General features: G+C 61.4%; 2 protein-coding genes across 2 annotated transcripts; one reads left to right on the forward strand and one right to left on the reverse strand.

Moving 5' to 3' along the window:
- The first annotated feature begins 317 nt into the window (after positions 1-317).
- On the forward strand, positions 318-5306 carry PRSS50 (serine protease 50). The gene is made up of 6 exons (XM_028086976.2): positions 318-441; positions 539-733; positions 1943-2105; positions 3139-3422; positions 4547-4713; positions 5076-5306. Exons 1-6 carry the CDS (start codon positions 318-320, stop codon positions 5304-5306), a joined length of 1164 nt encoding a protein of 387 aa, XP_027942777.2.
- Positions 5307-7670: 2364 nt separating this feature from the next.
- TMIE (transmembrane inner ear) lies at positions 7671-11579 on the reverse strand. Its single transcript, XM_028086977.2, has 3 exons — positions 11513-11579; positions 8048-8197; positions 7671-7777 (listed from the first exon to the last, which is right to left on the reverse strand). The coding sequence occupies exons 1-3, from the start codon at positions 11562-11564 to the stop codon at positions 7671-7673; spliced, it is 309 nt and encodes a 102-aa protein (XP_027942778.2). The 5' UTR covers positions 11565-11579.
- Between the last annotated feature and the right edge of the window lie 9816 nt (positions 11580-21395).

A 21395-nucleotide genomic window follows, 5' to 3' on the forward strand; every position in this document is an offset into this window, starting at 1 on the left:
AAGCAGGCCCCCAGCCCCAGGGCAGGGGGCTGCAGGAGCGAGGCGGTACAGGAACTGGCTGCGCTAGCCTGAGGGTCCCCAGGAAGTGCCTGGCCACGCGCAGGGAGCGAGACCAAGGGGCCAAGGAGGCAGAGGCGTGGTGGTGCCGGCAGAAGGGAGGCCAAGTCGGTGGGGGCGCCGGTGGGCTGCCACGGGGAGCGCCACCGCGGGCCACTGGGGGGCGCCCGCATTCCCCACACAGCGGACGCCGGCGCGGGCGGCCGATGGGGGGCGCCGTCGCGAGAGGAGCATCGCGGCGCCGTAGCTGCTACTCCGGAATGGAGCCCCGGTGCAGGACGCCGGCCCGCAGGCAGGCCCCCCGGGGCCCCGGGGCGGCTGCCCTTCCACTGCTGCTGCTGCTGCTGCTGCTGCTGCTGCTGCTGGTGTCGCCGAGGCCGGCGGGTGAGCCCCGCCGCGCCCCCCTACCCCCACGCCCTCGCCGGGCCTCGTCTGACCCCCTCACCGGGCCTGGTCTGACCCTCTCTGCGTCCTTCCGCAGGCTGCCTGGCGAGCCAAGCGCCAGGGACACCGTCTGCGCCTGCTTCCGTCGACCCTGGCGTGCCCTGTGCCCCCAGTGTCACCTGTCCCTCAGACGAGCCTCGCCGCCCTCACCAGGCCCCCACTGACCCGTCGCAGCGCACGACCCTCCAAACCCAGACCGTGTCTGTTTCTGACGGTGACATCAGCTTTCTCAGTGAGTACGATGGACTCCCTGGGGGAGGAGGGTGCGGGAGCAACCCCTGCCGACGGAGGCGGTCCGGAGGAGGAAGGGGCAGGGGGAGTGAGAAGAGAGGTTCCTTTTACAAGGGTTTACCGAGCATCTGCTGTGGGCCAGGCCTCCCGACCCGGTGAGGTGGGAAGGAAGGAGAGTCCGAGGAGCCTGCGGTGGGCTGCATGTTCCCGCCGCCCTGAACTAACTGACCCAGGCTCCCAGCCAACGACTTAGGAGATCCCCAGCACAGCTTTCAGGGAGCCTCCCCGTGGGCGTCTTGGGGGCACCCCTATGCGACCTTCTCATTTCGAACGAAGACCTCCAGAATTACTTCTTATCCCGGAACTCAGTGCACACAATTAAGCGGCCCCCGAAAGCCTCTCACACAGGACCTAGTGCGTGTAGACACCCCCTCTCCTATGTTAGGCTTGACGCACGCTGGTGCTGGCCCATGCACGCTGATCGCCCAATCCCCTACCCACCCCCTGGAAAACACTGGGGGGTGGGCTGCTGTGAGGTTGGATATGTGCATCTTCAGTTTGAGAACTTTTCCAACGTGGCTGCACCCACAGACACTCCCACTAGCCAGGAGTGAGCAGTCTGGGCGGGGAACCCTCACCAATACTTGGGGTCAGGGCCACTGAATTTTGCCTGGCAGGTGGTGTGGAGCAGAGCCTGGCTCTGCAGCGTCTGCCCTCCCCCGAGGACTCCTGGGGCTCAGTAGCTTCGGTGTTGGCCCGCTGCTGGGGTGTCGTCCTCGGGATGTATCTGTTCACGCCCATGGCCCATTTTTCTCTTGGGTAGTCTCACTGAATCACAGGATGGTTCCCAGAGGAGGGAGAGGGGTCCGCCTTGGCCGAAGTACGGGGGGCCAGATGGAAACACGGATGAGTTTCTGAAGGATCTGGTCAGAGCTCGGGGGGCCACTGCTGTACCAGGCTGGTGGCTGGGGCCCCGGGGCTGGGGGAGCAGGGGGAGGGATACCTGGGGAGCACTGAGGCCCTTTGGAGGCTGCAGACCTCAGTCTTCATGTGGAAAAAGAGAAATCCCAGTGGGAAAAGAGAATCGCCGCATGCGTGCGGGCCACGGCTAGAGAGGCAGGAGGTGGGGCTGAAGGGGAGGGGAGAGAAGGCGCCTTGGGATGGGGCTGCAGGGTCCCATCATGCATCAAGCTCTCACCTTCCTCCTCAGCCTGCGGCTCCTCGCATGAGCAGGACCCCACCCTCAGGGACCCAGACGCCATGGCTCGGCGGTGGCCATGGATGGTCAGCGTGCAGGCCAACGGCACGCATGTCTGCGCAGGCACCCTCATTTCCTCCCGGTGGGTGCTGACGGCGGCCCACTGCCTGATCCAGTGAGTCGCGGCCTAGGTGGGTGGGTGGAAAGGTGTCCGGAGCCACGGGGCCTGGTCATCCTGCCCGCTGGTCCTTCAGCAGCAAGCTGTGCCCTCTGCAGGGCGCTGTGGTCCCAGCCCCACCCTGGCTTCGGCTCTCCTCAGGTGGAGGCTGAGTCCTGCTGATTCCTCCCCGGAGGGAGGGCTGGGCGCTTTCTCCCTTCCCTGGCTCCCCAGTCCGCAGCAGTCATGCTACAGATAGGCCATGGGGGCTCGGAAGCCGCTGGCCAGGCCTCCCTCCTCCTGGCCACAGTAAGGAGGCCCTAATTCTCCCATCCCACACCCTTTGCTTCACTTACTCATTCCTTCCTTCCTTCCACCCGCAGCCTTTGACCCTCCTTTGAAGCCAGGCCCTGGCCTGGGCCCTAGGGGTAGAGAGGGGACAGACGCATCGCTTCCCTTGGGTTGCTGGGGAAGATAGATGGGAAGACAGGTGCTCACAGGGGAGTCCGGGCAGCGTGGGGACCGGAGAGAGGGCATGCCCATGTGCTGGGGCCAGGGCGGTGGCCCGAGGGCAGCATCTGTGGAAAAGCCTGCTCCAAGCCTAAGGGCCGACCCGGAGACCTGAGGGCCATGCTGGGAAAGGAGCCTGGAGGGCGAGGCCGTGGCTGATTGATTGTGCCCGGCCTCTGGCACTTCCAGGGCCTGGCACGCGGTGCCAGACAGAGTCCAGAGTTTGGAACCAGAGGAGACGGGGTCCATGTCCCAGCTCTGCCATTTCCCAGCTGTGCAGCCTTGAGCTGTTGGCTGGGCTTCTCCGAGCCTCGGGTTTGCTCTCCGTGAAGTACAGGGTCGTTGTAAGGGCGGGACCACACAGGGTGTGTGCAGGTCCCCCGTTCACATCTTCTGGGAGAGAGGGGCTCGGGGTGGGGGCCGGGGGGGGGCTTGAAGTAGGTGGGTGGCCTCCCGGGATTGACTTGGGGTGCAATGGTGGGGTGGAGGCTGGGGTGGGGTGCCTGGAGCTGATGACAGACTCCCCTCGTTGTTCCCCTAGGCATAACTTTACCTATTCCGTGCGGGTGGGGAGCCCAAGGATTGACCAGGTATCTCCGACTACCTCTGACGTCCCGGCGTACCAGGTTATCTTGAACAAACGGTACCGGCCCCATCGGTACTGGTCCTGGGTGGGCCGGGCCCATGACATTGCCCTCCTCAAGCTCGTGTGGCCACTCAAGTACAACAAGTATGTCTGGCCCATCTGCCTGCCCGGCTTGGACTACGAGGTGAAGGACGGCTCCCTCTGCACTGTAACAGGCTGGGGACTCCCCAGGTTTGACGGTGAGTCCGAGCCTCCCCAGACCGGGTGGGGGGTGCGTGGGGGAGAGGACCCGGGTGCAGGCCGGGGTCTCCGTGGACAGCTGTTTCTGAGACGTCTTCCTGGCGGGCTCTCGTCTCCTTCCCCTTGGACGTCTGGGCAGTGAGTGCATTGTGGCCATTCAGGCCTGCGGGGTCCCAGATTGCCCATGAGCCCTGAGCCCCAGGCCAGGACCTATAAACAGGACTTCCTTGAAGGCAGAGGGGCACCGAGTAATATCTTGCTGTGTGCATGCAATCCCAGGACGTCCAGGATTTGAAGCAGAGCATCTTGCAGTGGGAGGAGCAGGGTTGTGTGACTGTAAAAAGTTCCCCCCCAAAACCCCCATGGTTGGCTAAGGGCAGTCTGTACCCCGAGTTTGGGAGCCCCCTGCCCCCAGTGGACCTCAAGCCCTTTACCATCCTCAGGGATGGAGCAAGGCCCAAAGAGCAGGAGTGTCGTCCTAGGCCTATCCAGGGAGCATTTCCTTGTGAGTTTTAGGAAGGCCCGGTCCATTCAGGGAGCCCCTCTTTTTCACAAGACAGGTGTTCTTCCCTTTGACTTCACGGAGTCATCTTGCCTAAAAGCAGCCCGCAGCAGCTCTAGCCCGGGGGTGTGGGTGGCTGTTTGTCTTTCCTGTCATGGCCCGTCTGGGGAGTGGCTGGGGATGGTTGGAAGACTGTCCCCCGGGGGGCTCCAGCTAGAGACAGAGTCACCCTGGAGAGAGAGAGGAAGGGAGAGGAGGAAGGAGGGAAGGACCTAGTGCTTGGGGCCCGCAGAGGGGGAGTCTGGGCTAGCTAGGGTGGAAGAGGCCTTTGGGGAAGGCTTGAGCGAAGGACAGATTTGGACCTGAGAGGGGCTGGGCAGGCCTTCGAGATGGAAGGGCAGAGGCCAAGCTGCTGAGGTAGGAACAGACCCCGTGGGCTGGACTCTGTTAGGGGTGAGACCAGGCCCAGCGAGGCCAGGCTGAGGGCAGCCTGCTCCAAAATCTTTAGGAGGGGCTCCTCAGAGGCTGGGGCAGTGGGCCAGGAGCAGCGAGGACAGCCACCGGGCTGGCGGCAGTGAGGGCGCCAAGCCTGAACTGTGGGGGGGGGACCTGTCCCTGCAGGCGTGTGGCCCCAGTTCCGGACCATTCAGGAGAAGGGAGTCACCGTCCTGAGCAGCAAGGAATGTGACAAGTTATACCACAAGATCTCCAAAGTCCCCTCTCTGGTTCGGGTGGTGGACTCCCGGATGGTCTGTGCAGAGGACTTGGACAGGGAGAACTTCTGCTACGTGAGCACCTTCCTCCTTGCTCCCTCACCTCCAGGGCTGCCTGGAGAGGTGCCGGGGCGCAGGGCAGCCCGGCTCAGAGGGGAGGGGAGGGCGGAGGGAGAGATGGGAGAGGAAGATCGGAGAGGAGAGGGAAGGGGGGGTTGGTGGGAAGAAGGGGGGTGGGGCCTGGCATGAGCGAGGGGAGGTGAACCCCTCTGAGGGAGGTCTCCTGGGTCTGGACCTCGAGGGCACCTCTCAGCTTGGTGGCCGCTCCCTGGGTTGCGGGGGGTGCTGTGGGACCGAGGTGGTGTGAACCGGGGCACGTCTCCCTCTGGCCACCCCTGGCCCCCCTGACCCTTTTTGTTCCACACCCCGCCCCACAGGAGATAAGTGGTGAGCCCTTGGCCTGTTCTGTGGACACCACGTGGTACCTGGTGGGCCTGGTGAGCTGGGGCCCGGGCTGCCGGAAGAGCGAGGCCCCGCCCATCTACCTGCAGGTCACCTCCTACCAGCGCTGGATCTGGGAACGCATCAGTGGGCAGGCCCTGCCAGCCCCATCCCGGGCCCTGCTCCTGGTGCTACCACTGCCCCTCAGCCTCCTTGCTGCCCTCTGACAGCCTCGTGCTGTCCCCCCGGGGGGCCGTCCTCACCCTCTGGGCCCAGAATGCTGCAGGTGTAGCTCTCCTCACCCGGCAGGGCAGGGCAGAGATGAGGTGCTCAATTAAACGCTTCTCTTCCCCAAGCTGCCTCCTTCCTGGGCCTGCCTGAGTGGGAGGTGAGCCAGCCAGATGGGGGTGGGAGGGGGGACTCCAGACTGTTCTCTCCTGAAAGGTGCAGAGCCGCTGGGTCTGCCTCCATCTATAGGTTTGGGGTGGCTCCCGCAGAAAGTGGAGGGAGTGTGTAGGGATGATACTGGGGTCCAGAATGTACTATCCAGGCTGAAGCTGGGCTGCTGGGACGCAGTGTGAGGCTGGGGTATAGGTGCGGCTCTGTCTGGGTCGGGGAGGGGAGCGTGTTTGCTGTGATTCTTTAGTGGGAGTCAGGCTCTCCTGACCAGTGGCTGGAGCACACCTTGTCACTGCCCTGAAGCCCTGTAGTGCACTTTGACCTTCCAGCCCCACACCCTGCCTAGAGCCTGGGGCAGGTGCCCACTGGGCTCAGATGTTACCCGTTGGCGGCCGTGCCTGTCCCTGAAAGACCAGTAGAGGCCCCAGGTCAGAGGCCAGGGGGCAGGGCAGATGCAGCCCAGGCATGGACTTCCCCCGGGGCTTTATCAGCTGCTTCTCTGTTGGACCTCAGGACGTCCCTGCCCCTCTGGGCTTCGGTTGCCTGGGCCACACAGGAAGACTCTGGCCTGTATGCGTCGTATGACCTTGGCCGCAACCTTAACCTTGGGCGGGAGAAACCGCAGGCCGGACCGTGAGGGCAGAGTCAGGGTTCTGACTCTGAGCCCACCGCAGGGCCTCTGCAGTTTCTCTGCGCCCTCACGGCACCCGTGTCTGCCCGGATCCCTCTCCTTGTATCATAGTCATCCAGCTCTGGGGCAGGATCCAGACTGGACCCCTCTTGTGTCCCCAGCGTGGGGCTCAGGCCATGGAAGACCTACTGCAGGCCACAAAGTGGAGGGGGGCGGGCAGGGGGGCCGGCTTCCTCCCGGGGTCTCGATGCCCAGCTGGCTGCCACCTCGCCCTCCAGCTCATCCCAGTTCAGGCTGGGAGAACAGTCAGGGGAGGGAGCTTCTGCTTGGCCGGCGCCCCTGTCATGGCGGCGTCACCCTCCACGTATATGCTCCGGGGACAGGGCATCCTGAGGGGTCGTCTGAGCGGAAGGCACTCAGCTTTATTTACACATCCTGGCAGGCCACGGGGCAGCTCCCCCAGCTCAGGAACCCTGGCGTTTCCAGGCCCAGGTGTGCGCACCTCGGTGGGGGTTTGCCACCCTCCTGAAATGCCTCTGCCGTCAGTCCCCGGGTGGTGTTTGGGCCTTCCCCCTCCGGTCAGCAGTGACTCTCTGAGGTGATAGAAGGTTGAGGTGGTAGAAGAGGAGGCTGTGTGTGGCTCTGCTCATCGGGCGGAAGGCTGCTTGCTGCCTCAGCCCCCGAGTGCCCTGTGCTGTGAACCCCCGGGGCCCTGACGGCCCCCCACCACCTGGAAAGGACCTCTGGCGGCAGCCCGATGCTCCCCTTGGCTTCTCCAGGGCTCCCTGGATCCCCGAGATGGGGCCCCGCTACCGGCTTTCTTCCCTTCTCCCTTTGGCTTGCTGGCCTCAGCCTTCTGCACCCTTGACTCAGCCCTGCAGCTCCCAGCCCCGAACCCCCAGGCCTCGCGCGCGGTCTGGCAGCCTCAGCTCCAGGGCAGTGGCCTGGCCCATGGTATCTGCTGGGCCGGAGTCCCCCTGCCTCCAGGCGGGCGCTCTATTCACCTCCCCGGCCAGGACCCCTGCTGGGCCTGGGGGAGCTCCCTGGCCGCCAGGGCTGCTACCTAGAGAAGTCTGAGAGCCTCATGCTGCCACAGCCTCCCCTAGTGACCCTCTTCTTCCTCGTGGCCGGCCTGGGTGTGGCCTCATACCCCAGCCCCTGCAGTTTGGCCATCTCCTTCCAAGAGGCAAGCCGCGTCCCATCATGCCCTGTAGAGCCACTGCTGTTCCTGGCAGAAGGGACGGAAGTGTGTCTGGGTGGGCGCGGGGCCACTCCACTCCAGGTCTGCAGAGGGACAGTGGCCCGAGACCACCTTTGCTGAGCAGCCATGTGGGTGAGGTGAAAGGAGCGGGGCCCAGGCTGGGAGGTGGGATGCCAGGTGCAGTCCTGGTGATGGGCTGTCAGGATGGGGCCTCAGCAGCCCCCCCTCGGAGCCAAGAAAAGGGTGTTCTGCAACCTCTGTGGTCCATGGATGAGCTGGGAGTCTAAGATGCCTGGACCCTGGCCAGGACTTGAGCCCCAGGGCTAGCCAGCCCCAGCTGCCTCCTCCAGGAAGCCCTCCTCATTTTTCCCCTTTCTTCTTCTTGGCCTCATTCTTCTCATCCTCCTCTACCTTGATGGCCACTGTGTCCACACTGTCCTTCTTCTTCTTCTTCTTCTTCTTATCCTCTGTGGGGTGGAGGAGAGGTGGGTGGTAGGAGTGAGGCCGGGGGTCCCAGGGCCCACACCAGAGCCCCCCACACCCAGCCCTTTGCTTCTTCCTTTCCAAACCTCTCCCACCTGCAGAAGAGCTCCTTGTGTTACGGGCCTCACTCGGGCCCGTTTCTGCGCGCTGGTCTCTAGGGACCAGAACCTAAACACCAGGGGAGGGGAGGAGCAGGGCCACTCTGGGTGGCAGGACTGAGGGGGGGAGGGGGCTGCCCCCCCCAGCCTGCTCACCTCCAGGGATCTCCGTGAGCTCGTTGAGTGGGGGGACCGTCTCCAGTTTGTCCGTGTACATCTTGGCTGCCTTCCGCTGCAGGTAGCGGGCTTCAATCTCCTTCCGGGTCCGGGGCACGCGGCAGTTGAAGACGCAGCACAGAGTGATGACTGTAGGGGGGACAGAGCAGGCTTGGCCAAGGCTGGAGATCAGACACCCCAGGAATGATCCCCACATTTCAGACCTGCCCTCACCCGCCTACATGTGTCTCACCCAGGAGTCTCTGGCAAGGAGGCTCTGCGTTTGGATGAGACCCCTGTGGGCTCTGGGATTCTTTCCAAGCTCTCTCTCCTGAGCGGAGCCGACTTTGGGCAGGCACACAGGGGCCCACTCTCAGAAGGGCCTGGCGCTGGGCGTTATGTGCTGCAATCGCTGTTCTTAACAATTTCTGAACAAGGGGGGGTCTCAGGTCCGTAAGTCCTGCCGCTGGTCTCGCTTTCTGACTAGATCGAGGCCCCTGGAGGGCAGGGCAGAGACCTGCACTGGTGACTCCAGCTGTAACCGCCCCGGGGCTGTCCTGTGTTCCCACCCAGGCCTCTCGGCTCCTAGTGCTTCCTCCCCAGGCTCCTGGGAGGACCTCCGACACCCGAGGACGTGGCCGTGTCCTCCTCAACCTCACTGAGGACAAGCCTGGGCTTCTCCTGGCCACGAGGGCCCACCAGAGGGCACAGACCCTGCCCTGGGGCGTTCACCCCAGACAGTTATCCCAGGGGCGGTTTTCTGCTGAAGGCAGCTGTGCCCACGCGAGCTGGGCCAGGGAATGGAGCTGGCCTGTCTAGTGATTGGCAGGACAGGGCAGGGCTGCCGGGACTTGGCTGGACTGAGTTTATTTTTCTAAGGCTCCACAGTCTGACCACCTTGGTCCCGGCCTCAGGGGAGGGGACGGGGCTGCTTCCTATTATAAATCGGATGACAAGACATAACTTCCTGGCAGACTCCTGGGGGCAGGATGGCCAAGCAGGACAAGCCAGGCCTATTTTAGGGAAGATGGATCAGACCAATGTAGCTGGGGCTGGAGCACCCTTGGGGGTCAACTTGTGCAACCCCTTCAGCCAAATCTTGTGGCCCCACTAAGTCTCACCCAGGTTCACAGAATGAAGAAAAAAAAAAAAAAAAATGAATGAATGCATGAGATGGTCTCAAAGCCTTTGTTCCTGAGGACAGAACTGGACTCCCGAATGGATGGATGGGGGAGCTGCCAGCAATCAGGAGCTCTGGGGGGCTGCAGGAGACCCTAGCAGCAGGTCTGACTGTACAGCGCTGTCCAGGGGCAAACAGCAAGCTTTTCTTATCCAAAGAGCTGGGTTCTAGTCTTCTCCAGGCGCCGGTGTGTATGCCTGACGGGTCCCCATCCCGCTGGCTTGGGTCACCTCTTCCAGCCACCCGCCGGGCACGTCCTCTCACGATGCTTACTCAGGCTCGCCACAGAGGCAGGTCTCAGGCCCCACAGGGCCTGGGCTTTGAAGGGAGCTCAGCTATTGGCACCTGGAGCAGGGCTCAGACGCTGCCTCTCGCTCCAGGCCTGCCCCACCCAGCCTGGCCGGGTCACTTCTCGTCAAAAGAAGGGAAAAAAACAATGTGTGTTGGATGGAGTTCCAGGGCCCAGGCAGGGGCTTGGAATGTGAGTCCCCAGGCTGGAGGGACCTCCAGAGGGGCCTCCATCCAAGCCCAGGCCCTCTGCACAAGGTTCTGGGGTGACACGCCCCAGACAGCAACGCCACCGAGGCCCAGGCTGACTGGGAGGTAGGAAAGACTGTGCCATCCCTACTCCTAGGGCCCTGCACGGAAGGTAACGAGTGGTGACCAGCGGCTCAGAGGCCTTTGGGACTCTCCCTTACTCTTCTCTAGAAAATAAGAGCTGGTCTGTGTGCTTTATGTCCAAGCGCCTCTTTGGGTCTGACACTGCAACCTTCTGGTGTGGCCCTAGGCACCCCCCCAGGCCCCATCTGGGGCCGAGCAGAGCCCGGAGAGGCCAGTGTGTGTTTAGAGGCCCCTTGGCGTCCTCACTCCTGCTCCCTGGAGTGCCCCAGAGTGGCTCCCTGGACCCACACCCTACACTGCTCTTGCAGGCAGATGCCTCCCTGAACCCTGCCTCTTGGTGCTGAGGTGCGGGGTGGTGGTGGGGGGGGCAGGCGGGTCCACGATCTCCTCCTTGGACACCTAGGCTGGGGCTACAGCCACAACCAGCTATCCTCAGGGCCTCCGCCCAGAGGCCTCACTAGTTCTTGCCTTGGCCAGGAATGAAATGCAGCCTCTTGCTCAGATCCTGCTTCCACTCCAGCCATGAAGAAATGGTGATGGTGGGGTGTGGATATTTTCCCCCAAGGAGGGCCTCCCTGGTGTCAGGAGAAGCACATGCCCATCAGATGTCCTTGTCTCCCTTGGAGTCCTTACATGTGGGTGGGCCTTCCGCTGGGGTGCTGCCCTCCAGGGGACCTCATCCAGGGACAGCTCCAGCTGGAAGTTAAATGCCATTTTCGCTGCCCCGACCTGGGGCGCATGCAGTGAAAATCCTGTAGGGGTTATCTGAGCCCTTGTGCGGGGGCCATTTCCTCCCACCTCTGCCTACACCGTCCCATCTGCCTTTTCCAGCTGCCCACCTGGCAAAACTGCACGCATCCTCTCACTGATGTGCGGCTAAGAGGACCCTCCTCTAAGAAGCTTGTGCGGGCAGAGTGGGTCTTCTTTCCCTTCCTCGCCTGCGTCTCCCCGTATCCTTTGGTGTGTGGGAAACTTCGTCAGACTCTACATTGTACCCTGGCAGCCTCCCCCATCCATTGGCACTTCTCTGCCCCCCTTTCCCCAACTGCAGACCCCTGATCTGGAAAGGCTGAAGGAGCATGCCAAACCCATTTCTGTTGTGAGTTTGCATCCAGCAACTCCCAGTCCCAGGAGAGGAAGGGGTCTCCTGCTTTTAACTGAGGGGGGTGTGAGTCATTCCAGGGGAACGGGAGTTGACAAGGCATGGTTTGCAGCCTGGGAGCCACATCTGCCGGGCGTCTGGGGAGCCTCTAGGCTGAGCTGCGGCCAAGGATGGCCTTGCTGGGGCCTCTGGGTGTGGGCCCTTTAAGCGGGCCAAACTGCAGGAAAAGCATCAGGAGGCCAGCGATAGGGAAAAATGACACGTCCTCATCCTGGTTCAGTGGAGTCCCCTGTAATTATCGTAATTGCCATGTGGCTGTGTCCCAGTTGGGCAGAATACTTCAGGTCACCACCAGCCTGTCAGCCCTCCACAGGGACTTTGTGTAGATCAGGAGGTGCCAGAAACCACAGTGGGCCTCCTGCGGGCGGCTGGCCTGCTTGCACTGCCCGGAATTACTGCTCTGAGCCCCTGGGGGTGGTGCTGGCGGGGGGGGGGGGAGGGCAGGGGGTGCTGTGCTCCTGCAGCTGCGTTGGGGTGGGGAGGGCAGGGAGCAGCTACTCACTGATGGACAACACGAAGAGTGAGAAGATGCCCACCACGTGCCAGAGGCGCATGTCCCAGAACACCACCGTCTCCTTGGTCAGCGGGGGCGGCTTGGGCTTGGGCGGGGCCGTGCTGGGCTGCAGGTCGGGAGAGAGGGAAGTGAAGCCAGGCAGAGGCCAGAGGCTGGGGCTGGGCCGAGAGAGGCCCAGGTTTCAGCAAGGACTCAGCCCGAGCGTTCCAGAATCTCCTAGAATCAAGCGTCTTATCGTCACAGCCAACGCCCTGGACCCTGGGAGGTTCCAGGTTTAGAGCAAGGGAAGAAAGCAGAGCCCCAGAACCGTGGAGCCTGGGGATGCTCGGGGACACCAAGGCCTGAAGGGGCAAAGGTGAATGGCTTGTCCCAATCAGGGCAGCCTGCTAGTCTCCCCTCCTGCTCCAGTCCTGGGCCCCGCAGGCTGATGGGGTCTCAGGACCAAGGCCAGAGACAAGGGGAGGCTGGTACTCTCCTTGGGGGACTTTGCTCCCAAGCATCCTCAGCGTGGGGTGGGGTGTGGAGCTGGACTCAGGGCCTGCGGCTCTGCTGCCTGGCCAGGACCCCCACCAGGTGACCTCAACAGTTGCCTATCCTGCCAGAGTCACCTCTTCTGAGCAGAGGCTAGGCCAGAGTCCTCCCAGGACAGGACCGGATAAATAGTCTGCAATGCGGCAGCGACACCTAGAGGCCAAACGTTGTAAGCATGACTGGAACAAGCCTGAGCTGAGCACAGTCGGCCACCTCCCACCTTCCCAGTGGACGCCACCTTGCCCTGGGAGTCTAGGGGACATGGCCCTACCCTGGGGGACTGAGGGAACAAGGCCCTGCCCTGGTGGGTCTGAGAGGGATAGGACCCTGTCTCTGTCACCAAGTTTGGCTGAGGGATGGGAGGGTGGTGGTTAATGCTCAGAGGGAGAGGACCCTGGGGCATCTGTGGAATTCACTGTCTCCTGATTAACTGAATAAGGACAGACCTGCAGTCTCTTCTGGCTCTCTTGGAAGGAAAGGCAACTCACACCTCAACCATCCATCCAGTCTTTCCCCTGGTCCATGAGCGTGGACTGGGCACCTACCACAAGTCAGGTGCTTCTTCATCTCAAGAACATTGCCCTTCAGCATGTCCCAGGTAATCTGTGTGCTTGGGATTGGCACATGATCCCCAGCTCTTTTATCTTCACCAGGGTAAACTGGGGTGGGCGGCTTCTTACCTCTAGGCCTCAATTTCTCGGTCTGTAAATTGAGTGGGGTTGTTCCAGGGCTCTCTGGGAAGCTCTCTCTACGTAATCAGAGTGGTAACATTGACATGAAGATACCCTTCCTCAGCGTCATCCCAGGGGCCTGGATCCATTTGCGGGGTCAGACACATGTATGTGGGGTCAAGGTACATGTGTGTGGGGTCAGGCACCTCTGTGGGTTCAGGGCACATGTGTGTGGAGTTGGGGCACATATTTGTGGGTACAGAGCACACGTGTGGTTGGAGGGTGTCTGTGTGGTCAGACATATGTCTGTAGAGTCAGGGCCAGGGTCTGGGCAGTGGCGGGGTTCCCGATCTTAAGGCTCAATGTTTTTGGTCCGGCTGGGCTGTATGGCTGGAAGACTCTGAGGTCCAGAGGAGCGAATCTCAGATTTTGAGCCCGGGCAGCTGAGTGCCCACTTCTGACACCTTCTCTTTCTAGCCTTGTTTCAGGGGGAATTGAGCTTATACTCTCACCCTGACAGGGATCTTGGGTAGAGGGTAACAGGTAAGAGTCGGGCATCTCTGGGGTGGGCACTGCTGGAGGTCTAAACTCTAAAGCTTGGGAGCCCCGGCCTCCATCAGCTGGAGACTGATGCCTGTAGGGGCTGTCGTGGGTGGTGCTGTGGACTCCAGCCCTACCCATCTTCCTAGTGCTTCCCTGGATCCCCTGGGCTCAGCCAGGCCCTTGCTCAGGCTGTAGGCAGATGGCAGGCAGATGGACTCCAAATGCAATTTCCCTGGATGAGCAGGGAGAAGATGTGTTCCTGGGGGCTGAAGGGAAGAGTCCTTGGCTCAGAACTGACATGACTCCCACCCTCAGCCTTCTCCTGTGCCCAGGCCAGCTCAGTTTCTGCACCTGAGGCCTCGGGGCAGCCAATAAGGGGCTCATGTACACTTTGTGGGGCTCAAGCTAGCCTGGCTCCCCTTACAGGGACACTGGAGCTGACATCTGACTCCAGCCCAGCCTTTTGATCACACCCCCTGGTCAGCAGCACAGACAGGCTTAGTATCGGGGTGCAGCGCTCTGTCTTGTTGTCCCTCGGACCCTCAGGTTCAGGGCTGTGTCCTCTTCGGTCCTCAGGATAAGACTCTGTCCTCCCTCTCCCATCCCTGTCCCCTGGCACCTGCCCCTGAGGGCTCTCCTGGGCGCCTTGCTGTCCCTTGCTCTTCTGCCTCTCTGCTCTCTCCTCTCTGCCCCTGCCTGCACAGGCTCTGAACCCTGCTCCTCCCTAGCCCTGCCTCTCGGGCCTTCTCCCTCTGGCCTCTGGCTCTGGTTCTGGTCTGCTTCTTTGGCTCGCCTTCACAGCTCAGCAGGAATGGGGAACAGGGGACAGGGAAGCTGCAATGGCCCCCACTCTTCTCCTCCCAGCCCTTCCTGTCCCCAGCCACGCTCCTGGCCAGCCACCCCAGCCACCCTCCTTACCTCTTGCTGGGCTATCTCAGCAGCTCCCCCAGCATTCCCAGCTACATGCCCCCTTCCAATTTACCCTCCTCCTTCCACACCAAGACTCATCCACGACTCTTCCCCTGCTCAGATACCTTGGCTGGCTCTCCAACATCACCAGGACCAAGTAAGATCCCCCGAGCCCTGGGTCCTGCCCTGCCTGCACCTCCCCTCCAGGGCCAAGTGCCCCACAGGGAGCTGAACTCAACACATGGCTGCTCTATAAAGGGTCTCCTGACCCCACCCTCCAGCTTGGCAAACCCTCACCTCCTTCCCAAGGCTAGGTCTCCCCCATCAGGCAGGGGAGCCTGAAGGATCTCTGGAAGCAGAAGCTTTTTCTTCCAGCAGACCCTAAGACCAGGGACTAGATCTCCCCTATTAGACTAGAGGTCACTGAAACCAAGGACTATACCTCCCCCACCCCTCCCTGGCCCCCATTAGACCAAAGGTAAGGGCTGAGCAAAGCTGTATCCCCAGACTGGGAATCCTTACAATCAGGGTGAGTCTCCCCCACCAGACAGTTGATCCTGAAATCTGGGGCTGTGCCCTCCCATCAGACCAGGGAACCTAAGGTTGGGGGCTGAGTCTCCCCCACAGCCTGGAAGCCTGGGGGCAGGGCCGTGTCACCCCAGGAATCCAGGTCTGCTGGGGCAGTTGGAAGGGGAAAAGCCAGCTCGCAGTCAGAAAGGCGTCCCCTAAGCCTCCGGCCGGCCGGCCACAACCTCCCCGACCCCTCCGCGCCGCCCCGCCTCACCTCCACCAGCTGCCCGGCGACCCTGGCGAGGCAGAGTCCCAGGGCGGCGCCGCCCAGCGCCCAGAGGGGCCCCGCCATCTCCGCGCCCGCAGCTCCGCGCCCGCGGCCGCAGGTGGGGGGACCCTGCCGCGCGGGGCCGGGCGCGGGTGGCCCGGTGACTGCCCCGCCAGCTGGCGCTCGAGGTGGCGATCTGGTCGCAGGCCGCGAGTGAGCATCATTTATTCATCGTCGGTGTCCGGTTCCAGGGCCGCCCGCCCCCACCTCCCGGCGGGTGGAGGGCCCGCCCCCTTGCCGGGGGATCAGAGTCCCGATCCCCCTTCCCCCAACCCGATAGCCGGGCCGAGGGGTGGGAGTGGGTGGGAGGGGGAAGACGGGCTGGGGGCCGGTCCTTGCACAACAGGTCCCACCCCCCACCCGCACCCCCGCCCCACTCGGGCCTCAGTTTCTCCATCTGGGGCAAGGGGAGGGGCTAGCATCTGCTGATCTAGGAGGCCCTTCCCAGTCTGACGTTCTGAATTTGAAAAACCCTACTGGACCCAGGCTTGTGGCGGTAGTTGCGGGGGGGGGGGGGGGGGGGAGGGGGTTGGCAGGCAGGTTGCCATAGGGACAGGCGCTCAGGGATGTCCTGGGCTTTCTGGGCTGGCTTCCTGCCCAGAAACGGCTCTGGTCACTCTGGACACCGGAGCTAGAGTGGGGGATGGGGACCAGGGGATGGTATGGTCAGAGTCTCTAGTTGTGGGTACTATGGGAGGTTCCTGAAGAAGCCAACATCTGCTGCCCCATGGGACAGGGAAGGCTCCACCTGGAAAGCCTGGAGGACCATTTTCTGACTCTGGCTGACCCTGAGCCTCTGCCCCAGTCTGAGCCCCAATTGTCACTCCAGTCTGAGCCATGATCCTGACCTCACACTGAACCTGGCCCACATGTACTCTGGTCCTCACCCGGGGATGAGCCTTGACAACCCAGGGCTGGAGGGAGGGAGGATCTGAGGAGCTGTGGAGACCAGGAAGGCTCTGGAGGAGGAGGAGGGAGGTCTGGGGTGGGGAGACTACTCTGGTCCATCCTTCCTCCCTCCCTCCTTTCCTTCCTTCCTCCCCCCTCCTTCCTTCCGTTGTTATTTATCTCCTGCCTGCTGAGTGCTGGAGAAGCAGCCTAACTGTTGGACCCCTTCATTCTTCATCACCATAGACAGTGGAGCAGGCTGAGGTGCTTTGGGCATTGGGCCCAACCTCAGAACTAGGGACCCCGTAGATTCAGAGCCCAGAGATGCAGCAGAGGGGCAAGGACCAAGGCGAGCAACAGCAGAGACCAGAAGGCCAGCTGTGGACACTCACAGGGGACAAGTGTGGGAGAACACAAGGCAGGCAGAAAAACAGAAGAGCCACTGGCAAAGGACCGCTGGCCCAAGGGATCCTCGCCAGTAGGTGGCCAAGTCTGGGGGCTGGGTGGGCTGGGCCACTCCAGGCTCCCCAGGCTTGTCCTAGCCAGGCAAACAGGAATTCTACTAAAGCTCAAGTCCCTTGCTGAAGCTCCCACTGGTATAGGCCATCTGTTATAGGCCAGGCTTGAGAAAGCCACACTGACCAGCCAGGGAGGTCACCCTTGGGACACAGGGTCAGAGAGGGCTTGGCTGGAGTGCGCTGAGGTTAGTGGGCCTGACAGTGGCCTTGGGCAAGCCATCACTCCTCTCTGCTTTGAATTCCTCATCTGTGGACTGGAAAGGACAAGGCTCTCATCAAGGGGCTCATGGGAGGATTACATGAAACTAAGGAATATGGGAGGGCTGAGCATAGGATGGCTCAGCCCAGGAGAGGTGGGGAGACATTGTTTCCTGTGTAAAGTTCAGTCTTTCCATCCAAGAAGTAGGGCAAGCTCAGTGAAGAAATCTGAAAAGGAATACAGTCACGTGTGTCCCTGTCGCTCCCTGAGATGGTCATTGTTCCGCATGGGTTCCATTTTCTTTGCAGGCTCTTGAACATAGTTGAGATCTCGCTGTATGCTATACCTTTTTACCCAGGGCTTTTACCCAACACGAGAATCCTAGATCCCCATGTCTCCCAAAGGCTCTGTCAAATACTCTCACACAGGCTTTGAAGTCAAACTGACTTAAAAGAACAGGGTGTCCTGAAACAGGACGGTTTTAAGCTTTTATAACCTCAGAGGTATAAAGCTACAGATTTATAAGAAACGCAGTTTGGAAGTTTATTTATTTATCATTTTTTTTAAATGTCCTTTTTTTTTAATGCCCTGTAGAGATGGCAGAAGACTGAAAAAATTGAAGTTATTATCCAAAGTTCACAAAACTAAAGTAGCATGAAGAAAATTTAAGTAATGACATTTTCAAACTACGTTTCTTATAGATTTGTAGCTTTATACTTTATAACTTCTAAAATTATTAAAGCTTAAAACTAAGACTCCTGGGCCATGATCATCTTGACAGCTGTGAGACCTCCGTGGGCTACTTAACCTCTCTGAGCTTCATTCCCTCATCTGTAAAATGGGCATAACAACAGTATCATGGCACCTGAACATCACCAGCCTTCAGGCAGTGCTAGTTGTTCTGACTGTTGTGGTTATTGTGGATTTTGTGCAGTGTGATATTACAGGGTAGTAAAACCCAACGGCCCTCGTTCAATGCCCTATTGTCAAACATTTGCATTTTCCCCAATTCTCCAAAATGTGAAATACCACAGTGAGAGAAACACCCTGAAAGCTAAAGTCTTTTCCATCTTCGAAGGCTCTTCTTCCTCTCCTCTTTGTACTTATGAGGAATTGAGGCCAGAGAGGGGTTGTGCCCTGCGTTAGGTCACACAGGAACTGAGGCCTCAAACTCGGTCTGTGGCCCCTAACGCAGGGTTCTGCCCCCTGTCCAGTACTATTTCTATTTCTTATGAGGTCCCCAGATACCCCTGCACCCTATCCTACCAGTAGGGCCCATCAAGTCTGGGGTGGCAATGCTCTAGACCCTCAGACTCCTCAGATTCCCCAGCCGGGCTCCCCTGGAAGACAGTGTCCCCCCTCCATACATGGTGGCATGAATGCTGGCCTGCGGAACCCTGTTTGTCCTTTGTGTGCTATTTTTAGCTCCTGTGGGTTTCCGGTAGGGACCCAGACCAGTCTCCTGGGCCTCTGGGTTGGAAGCCCTGGGCAGAGTCAGCTGATAGTGGCCAGAGGAAACTGCAACAGTTCTTTCATGGAGCCAGAAATGCCAGGGCTCAGGGCTCAGCTCTGGTGAAGCAGAGGGTTGGGAGTGGGTATCTTCCCAGTCGCAGAACTAGGCTGGGATCCGGACATGTTGGACCTAGCCAGGGCTGGAGGTGGTGCGGGGTGGGGCGGGGAACTGGGCTGCCTAGGCCTGTGACACAGTGGCTGGGGCCTGCTGGGAGCTGGCCATATCTGACCTTGTTGGCCCCAGACCTGGCCCAGAATAGCTCTGGGGCTGGGCTGGGCTGGGCCTGGTGAGACCTCTGTGTACAGAAGCATGTGCTTGTGTCCCAGGGCACTCATGTACACAGGAGTGCAGGCGTACTCTGCACTTGCCTCTCTGTGGGTCTGAGTGTGAGTTTTAGTGTGTGTTCTGTGGAGCAGTAAGTCTGTGTCCATGGGATGGGCACATGTCTGCATGGCCATGCACAGGGCTGCCTCCTGAGATGTGCTACATGGGAGTCCTGCAGTGTGTTCAATAGTAGATGGGTGTGTGTGCACACCCACACATCCCCGTGGCTGTGGAATCTTTACTTGTGTGCAGGGGATGTGGGAGTGGTGTGTGTGGGTGTGTGCAGATCTGTGGTGGGACTGGGCAGGGCCCCTTAGCTATGTTGCAGGGGACCAAGGGCAGGGGGAGGCTGTCTTTTGGCACTACTTGGGGCATTACAAATGACTTGGGCCCTATCCGAGAGAGAGAGAGAGAGAGAGGCTTGGCAGGTTTTGCCCCATTTCGCAGATGATAATACCGGGCTTGGCAATGCTGGTGAGGTCACCCAGCCTGGGGGTGGTGTGGTGGTGAAAGGAACACCAGCCCCAGCCTTCCTATTCCCCTAGATGTGGCTGAACAGGAAGTCTGCGCCGTGGGGAGGAAGCGGAGGGGGCCTGTCCCTTCCTGCTCAAGCCCAGCTCCTCCCTCAGCTACAGGTACAGATGAGGACACGAGACCCAAAGAGGGGAAGGACTGGCCCAGAGAAGCCAAACAGAAAATCAGCTTCCTCCTGCTTTGGACTCTGTCCTGCCTGCCTTGCTTGTCACGCGTGTGAGAACACACGCTCCTGGAGAGTCTTGCTCTCTCTACATGTGGCCGTGGCCATTCTCCAGCCTAGACCCTTCCTCCCAAGCCCCAGAAACCCCTTGCCTGGCCACCCCCATGTGCCAGGGGACCCACAGACCCACCAAGACCCTGCTCCTCTGGAAGGAACCCCTTGAACCATCATGTGCCCCCTCCACTGGGGATCTTCTCTTCAGCTTGGCAGGATGGGGTATGACTCCCAACCCCTCAGACTTGAGTAGGGGTTGGTGGGCCACCCTTTCTGCTCTTCCACTGCCTGTACCAGGCCTGTTGGCCTCAGTGTTGTCAGCCATGAAAGGGGCAATGACTCCTGTCATCCCTTGGAACCCGTGTCCCAGGGGAAGTGATGTGGGGGACTGGCGTGTCCACTGGAGGGGGACCAGGCGGCAGACAGCAGGCTCCTTTGTTCCAGGCTGAACCACTGTCCTCCCCCTCCTGGGATTAGGCTTCCATCACCCTTTCCAAGGTCGCAGGTCCTAGCGCAAACAAGCGCTGGCTTCTCGCTCTACTGGGCCGTGGAGACCCAGGAGTGGGGGCAGGGGGACTTCCCCAAGGTCACACAGAAAGGAGTAGCGGCTGGCCGTACACATCTGGCCCAAGGGGCCGCGGGGCAGCCTCGGTTTTCCCCACTCTCGGCTTCAAGTTTCTTGTGATTCGGTAAGGGTGGAGATCGCAGGGCTGCACCCAGGCCCCAGAGCGCCAGGGCGAGTGCACCGGAGGACCTGCCAGGACCAAAAAAGCCAGGCTGCTTCCTGGAAACCGCCTGCTGTCCTGGGAGCCTTTCCCGGGAAACCAGGCTAGCCTGGGCCTGCGTGAGTGAGTGTGTGTGTGAGCAAGCCGGCGAATGAGTGAGGGAGTGTGTGTGTGTGTGTGTGTGTGTGTGTGTGTGTGTGTTTTTCAGGGCACGGAGGACTCAGTCCCTCTCATCTCACTCCCGCTGGGTGCCAGGAGCCTTCGGACCCCGGAGAACTCCGGGGAAAAGCCTTAAGAGTAGACCTCTGGCGGGGGGGCGGACCGACGCCGCGTCCCACCTCCGGCCCGCCGGGTCCGTCGGCGCCCGCCCCAACTTCTACGAGCAACTCCTGGAGGCGGGGCGGGGCGGGGGGGGGCGTGGCGGGCGCCCGGGGGCGGGGCGGGGGCGTGGCGGGCGCCGGCGCGGGGCAGTGTGCGGCGGCGGGGAGCGAGCGGCCGCGGCGACACTCCAGGCTCCCGGCACCCGCACCGCACAGGTAAGGGCGGGGCGGAGGTCGCGCGTCTGTGGGCGGGCTCCTGTGCTCCGCGTTCCCCTCACTCCAGGTGGGACCTTCGCCTAGCGCCCCCTTGGGCCGGCCGGTCGCCGTCCCTCCACGACTCCACGGTCCCAGGCGGCACTCACACGGGGGCCGTCCGAGTTTGTCCCAAGGCGCCCTCCGTGCCAGCGGGCTCCGACCTCCTCGTCCTCCCTGCCCCGTGGTCACCCTGCTCAGGTTTAGGGGCAGCGCAGGGACAGCCTCCGCACCCTCGCCTGGGGTGCGAGGGCCGCCCCCTGGGCCTCACCCAGCCTGGGAGACTGCCAGGAGGAGGTGGCGCCTGCAGTGAGACCGGCATGGGCAAATGCCTGGTGGCCGGAACAGGATCCCATGTTTGGGAAACTCTGGGGACTGCGTGTGCGGGGGCAGGGAGGGGCAGGGGAGCTGTGAGAGACTGGGAGTGGGGGGTGGGGGGAGATGTCTAGGACAAGAAGCTGGGAGCTATGGAGGGCCAGAGAAGGGGTGCGGGGCGAGAGGCCAAAGTGGAGACTGAGGGGTCACCTGTGGCAGTTGGGCAGCCCTCTCTGCCTACCACTGCACTTGCTGGTTGTTTAGGGCACCCTGGGGCAGCCCAGGAAAAAGTCTCCGTGGCAAGCAAAACTTCCTTGCCTGTCCAGACCAGGAAATACCAGAATGGGTGCCATGACAGGGTGTGGCCCAGGGGCCTGAGGGGCCTGAGGGCCTGAGGGGCCTGAGGGGCCTTGGAGAGGGTAGGGGAGGCCTCAGTGACCCCGCCTGAGAGCAGTCTGGCGCAGCCAGAGGCCAGGAATGCAGGGAGAGAGAGGTCTGGCTGCTGGTTAGATCTACACGGGGACGGGCAGCTGACTCACCTGGGCACGCCAAGACTAGCCAGTTCTGTCCTCAC

This window comes from Eumetopias jubatus, unplaced genomic scaffold (assembly GCF_037043125.1).
Source record: "Eumetopias jubatus isolate StellerSeaLion01/CBP00866 unplaced genomic scaffold, mEumJub1_p1.0 scaffold_1, whole genome shotgun sequence".
NCBI classification, from domain to species: domain Eukaryota; kingdom Metazoa; phylum Chordata; class Mammalia; order Carnivora; family Otariidae; genus Eumetopias; species Eumetopias jubatus.

Coding starts and splice junctions, on each gene's coding strand:
- PRSS50 (XM_028086976.2), top strand. CDS start 318: ATGGAGCCCCGGTGCAGGACGCCGGCCCGCAGGCAGGCCCCCCGGGGC. Junction 734..1,942: donor CGGTGACATCAGCTTTCTCA/GTGAGTACGATG, acceptor CTTCCTCCTCAG/CCTGCGGCTCCTCGCATGAG. Junction 4,714..5,075: donor ACAGGGAGAACTTCTGCTAC/GTGAGCACCTTC, acceptor CCCGCCCCACAG/GAGATAAGTGGTGAGCCCTT.
- TMIE (XM_028086977.2), bottom strand. CDS start 11,564: ATGCGCCTCTGGCACGTGGTGGGCATCTTCTCACTCTTCGTGTTGTCC. Junction 8,198..11,512: donor ACTCTTCGTGTTGTCCATCA/GTGAGTAGCTGC, acceptor TCCCCCCTACAG/TCATCACTCTGTGCTGCGTC. Junction 7,778..8,047: donor GCTCACGGAGATCCCTGGAG/GTGAGCAGGCTG, acceptor TCCACCCCACAG/AGGATAAGAAGAAGAAGAAG.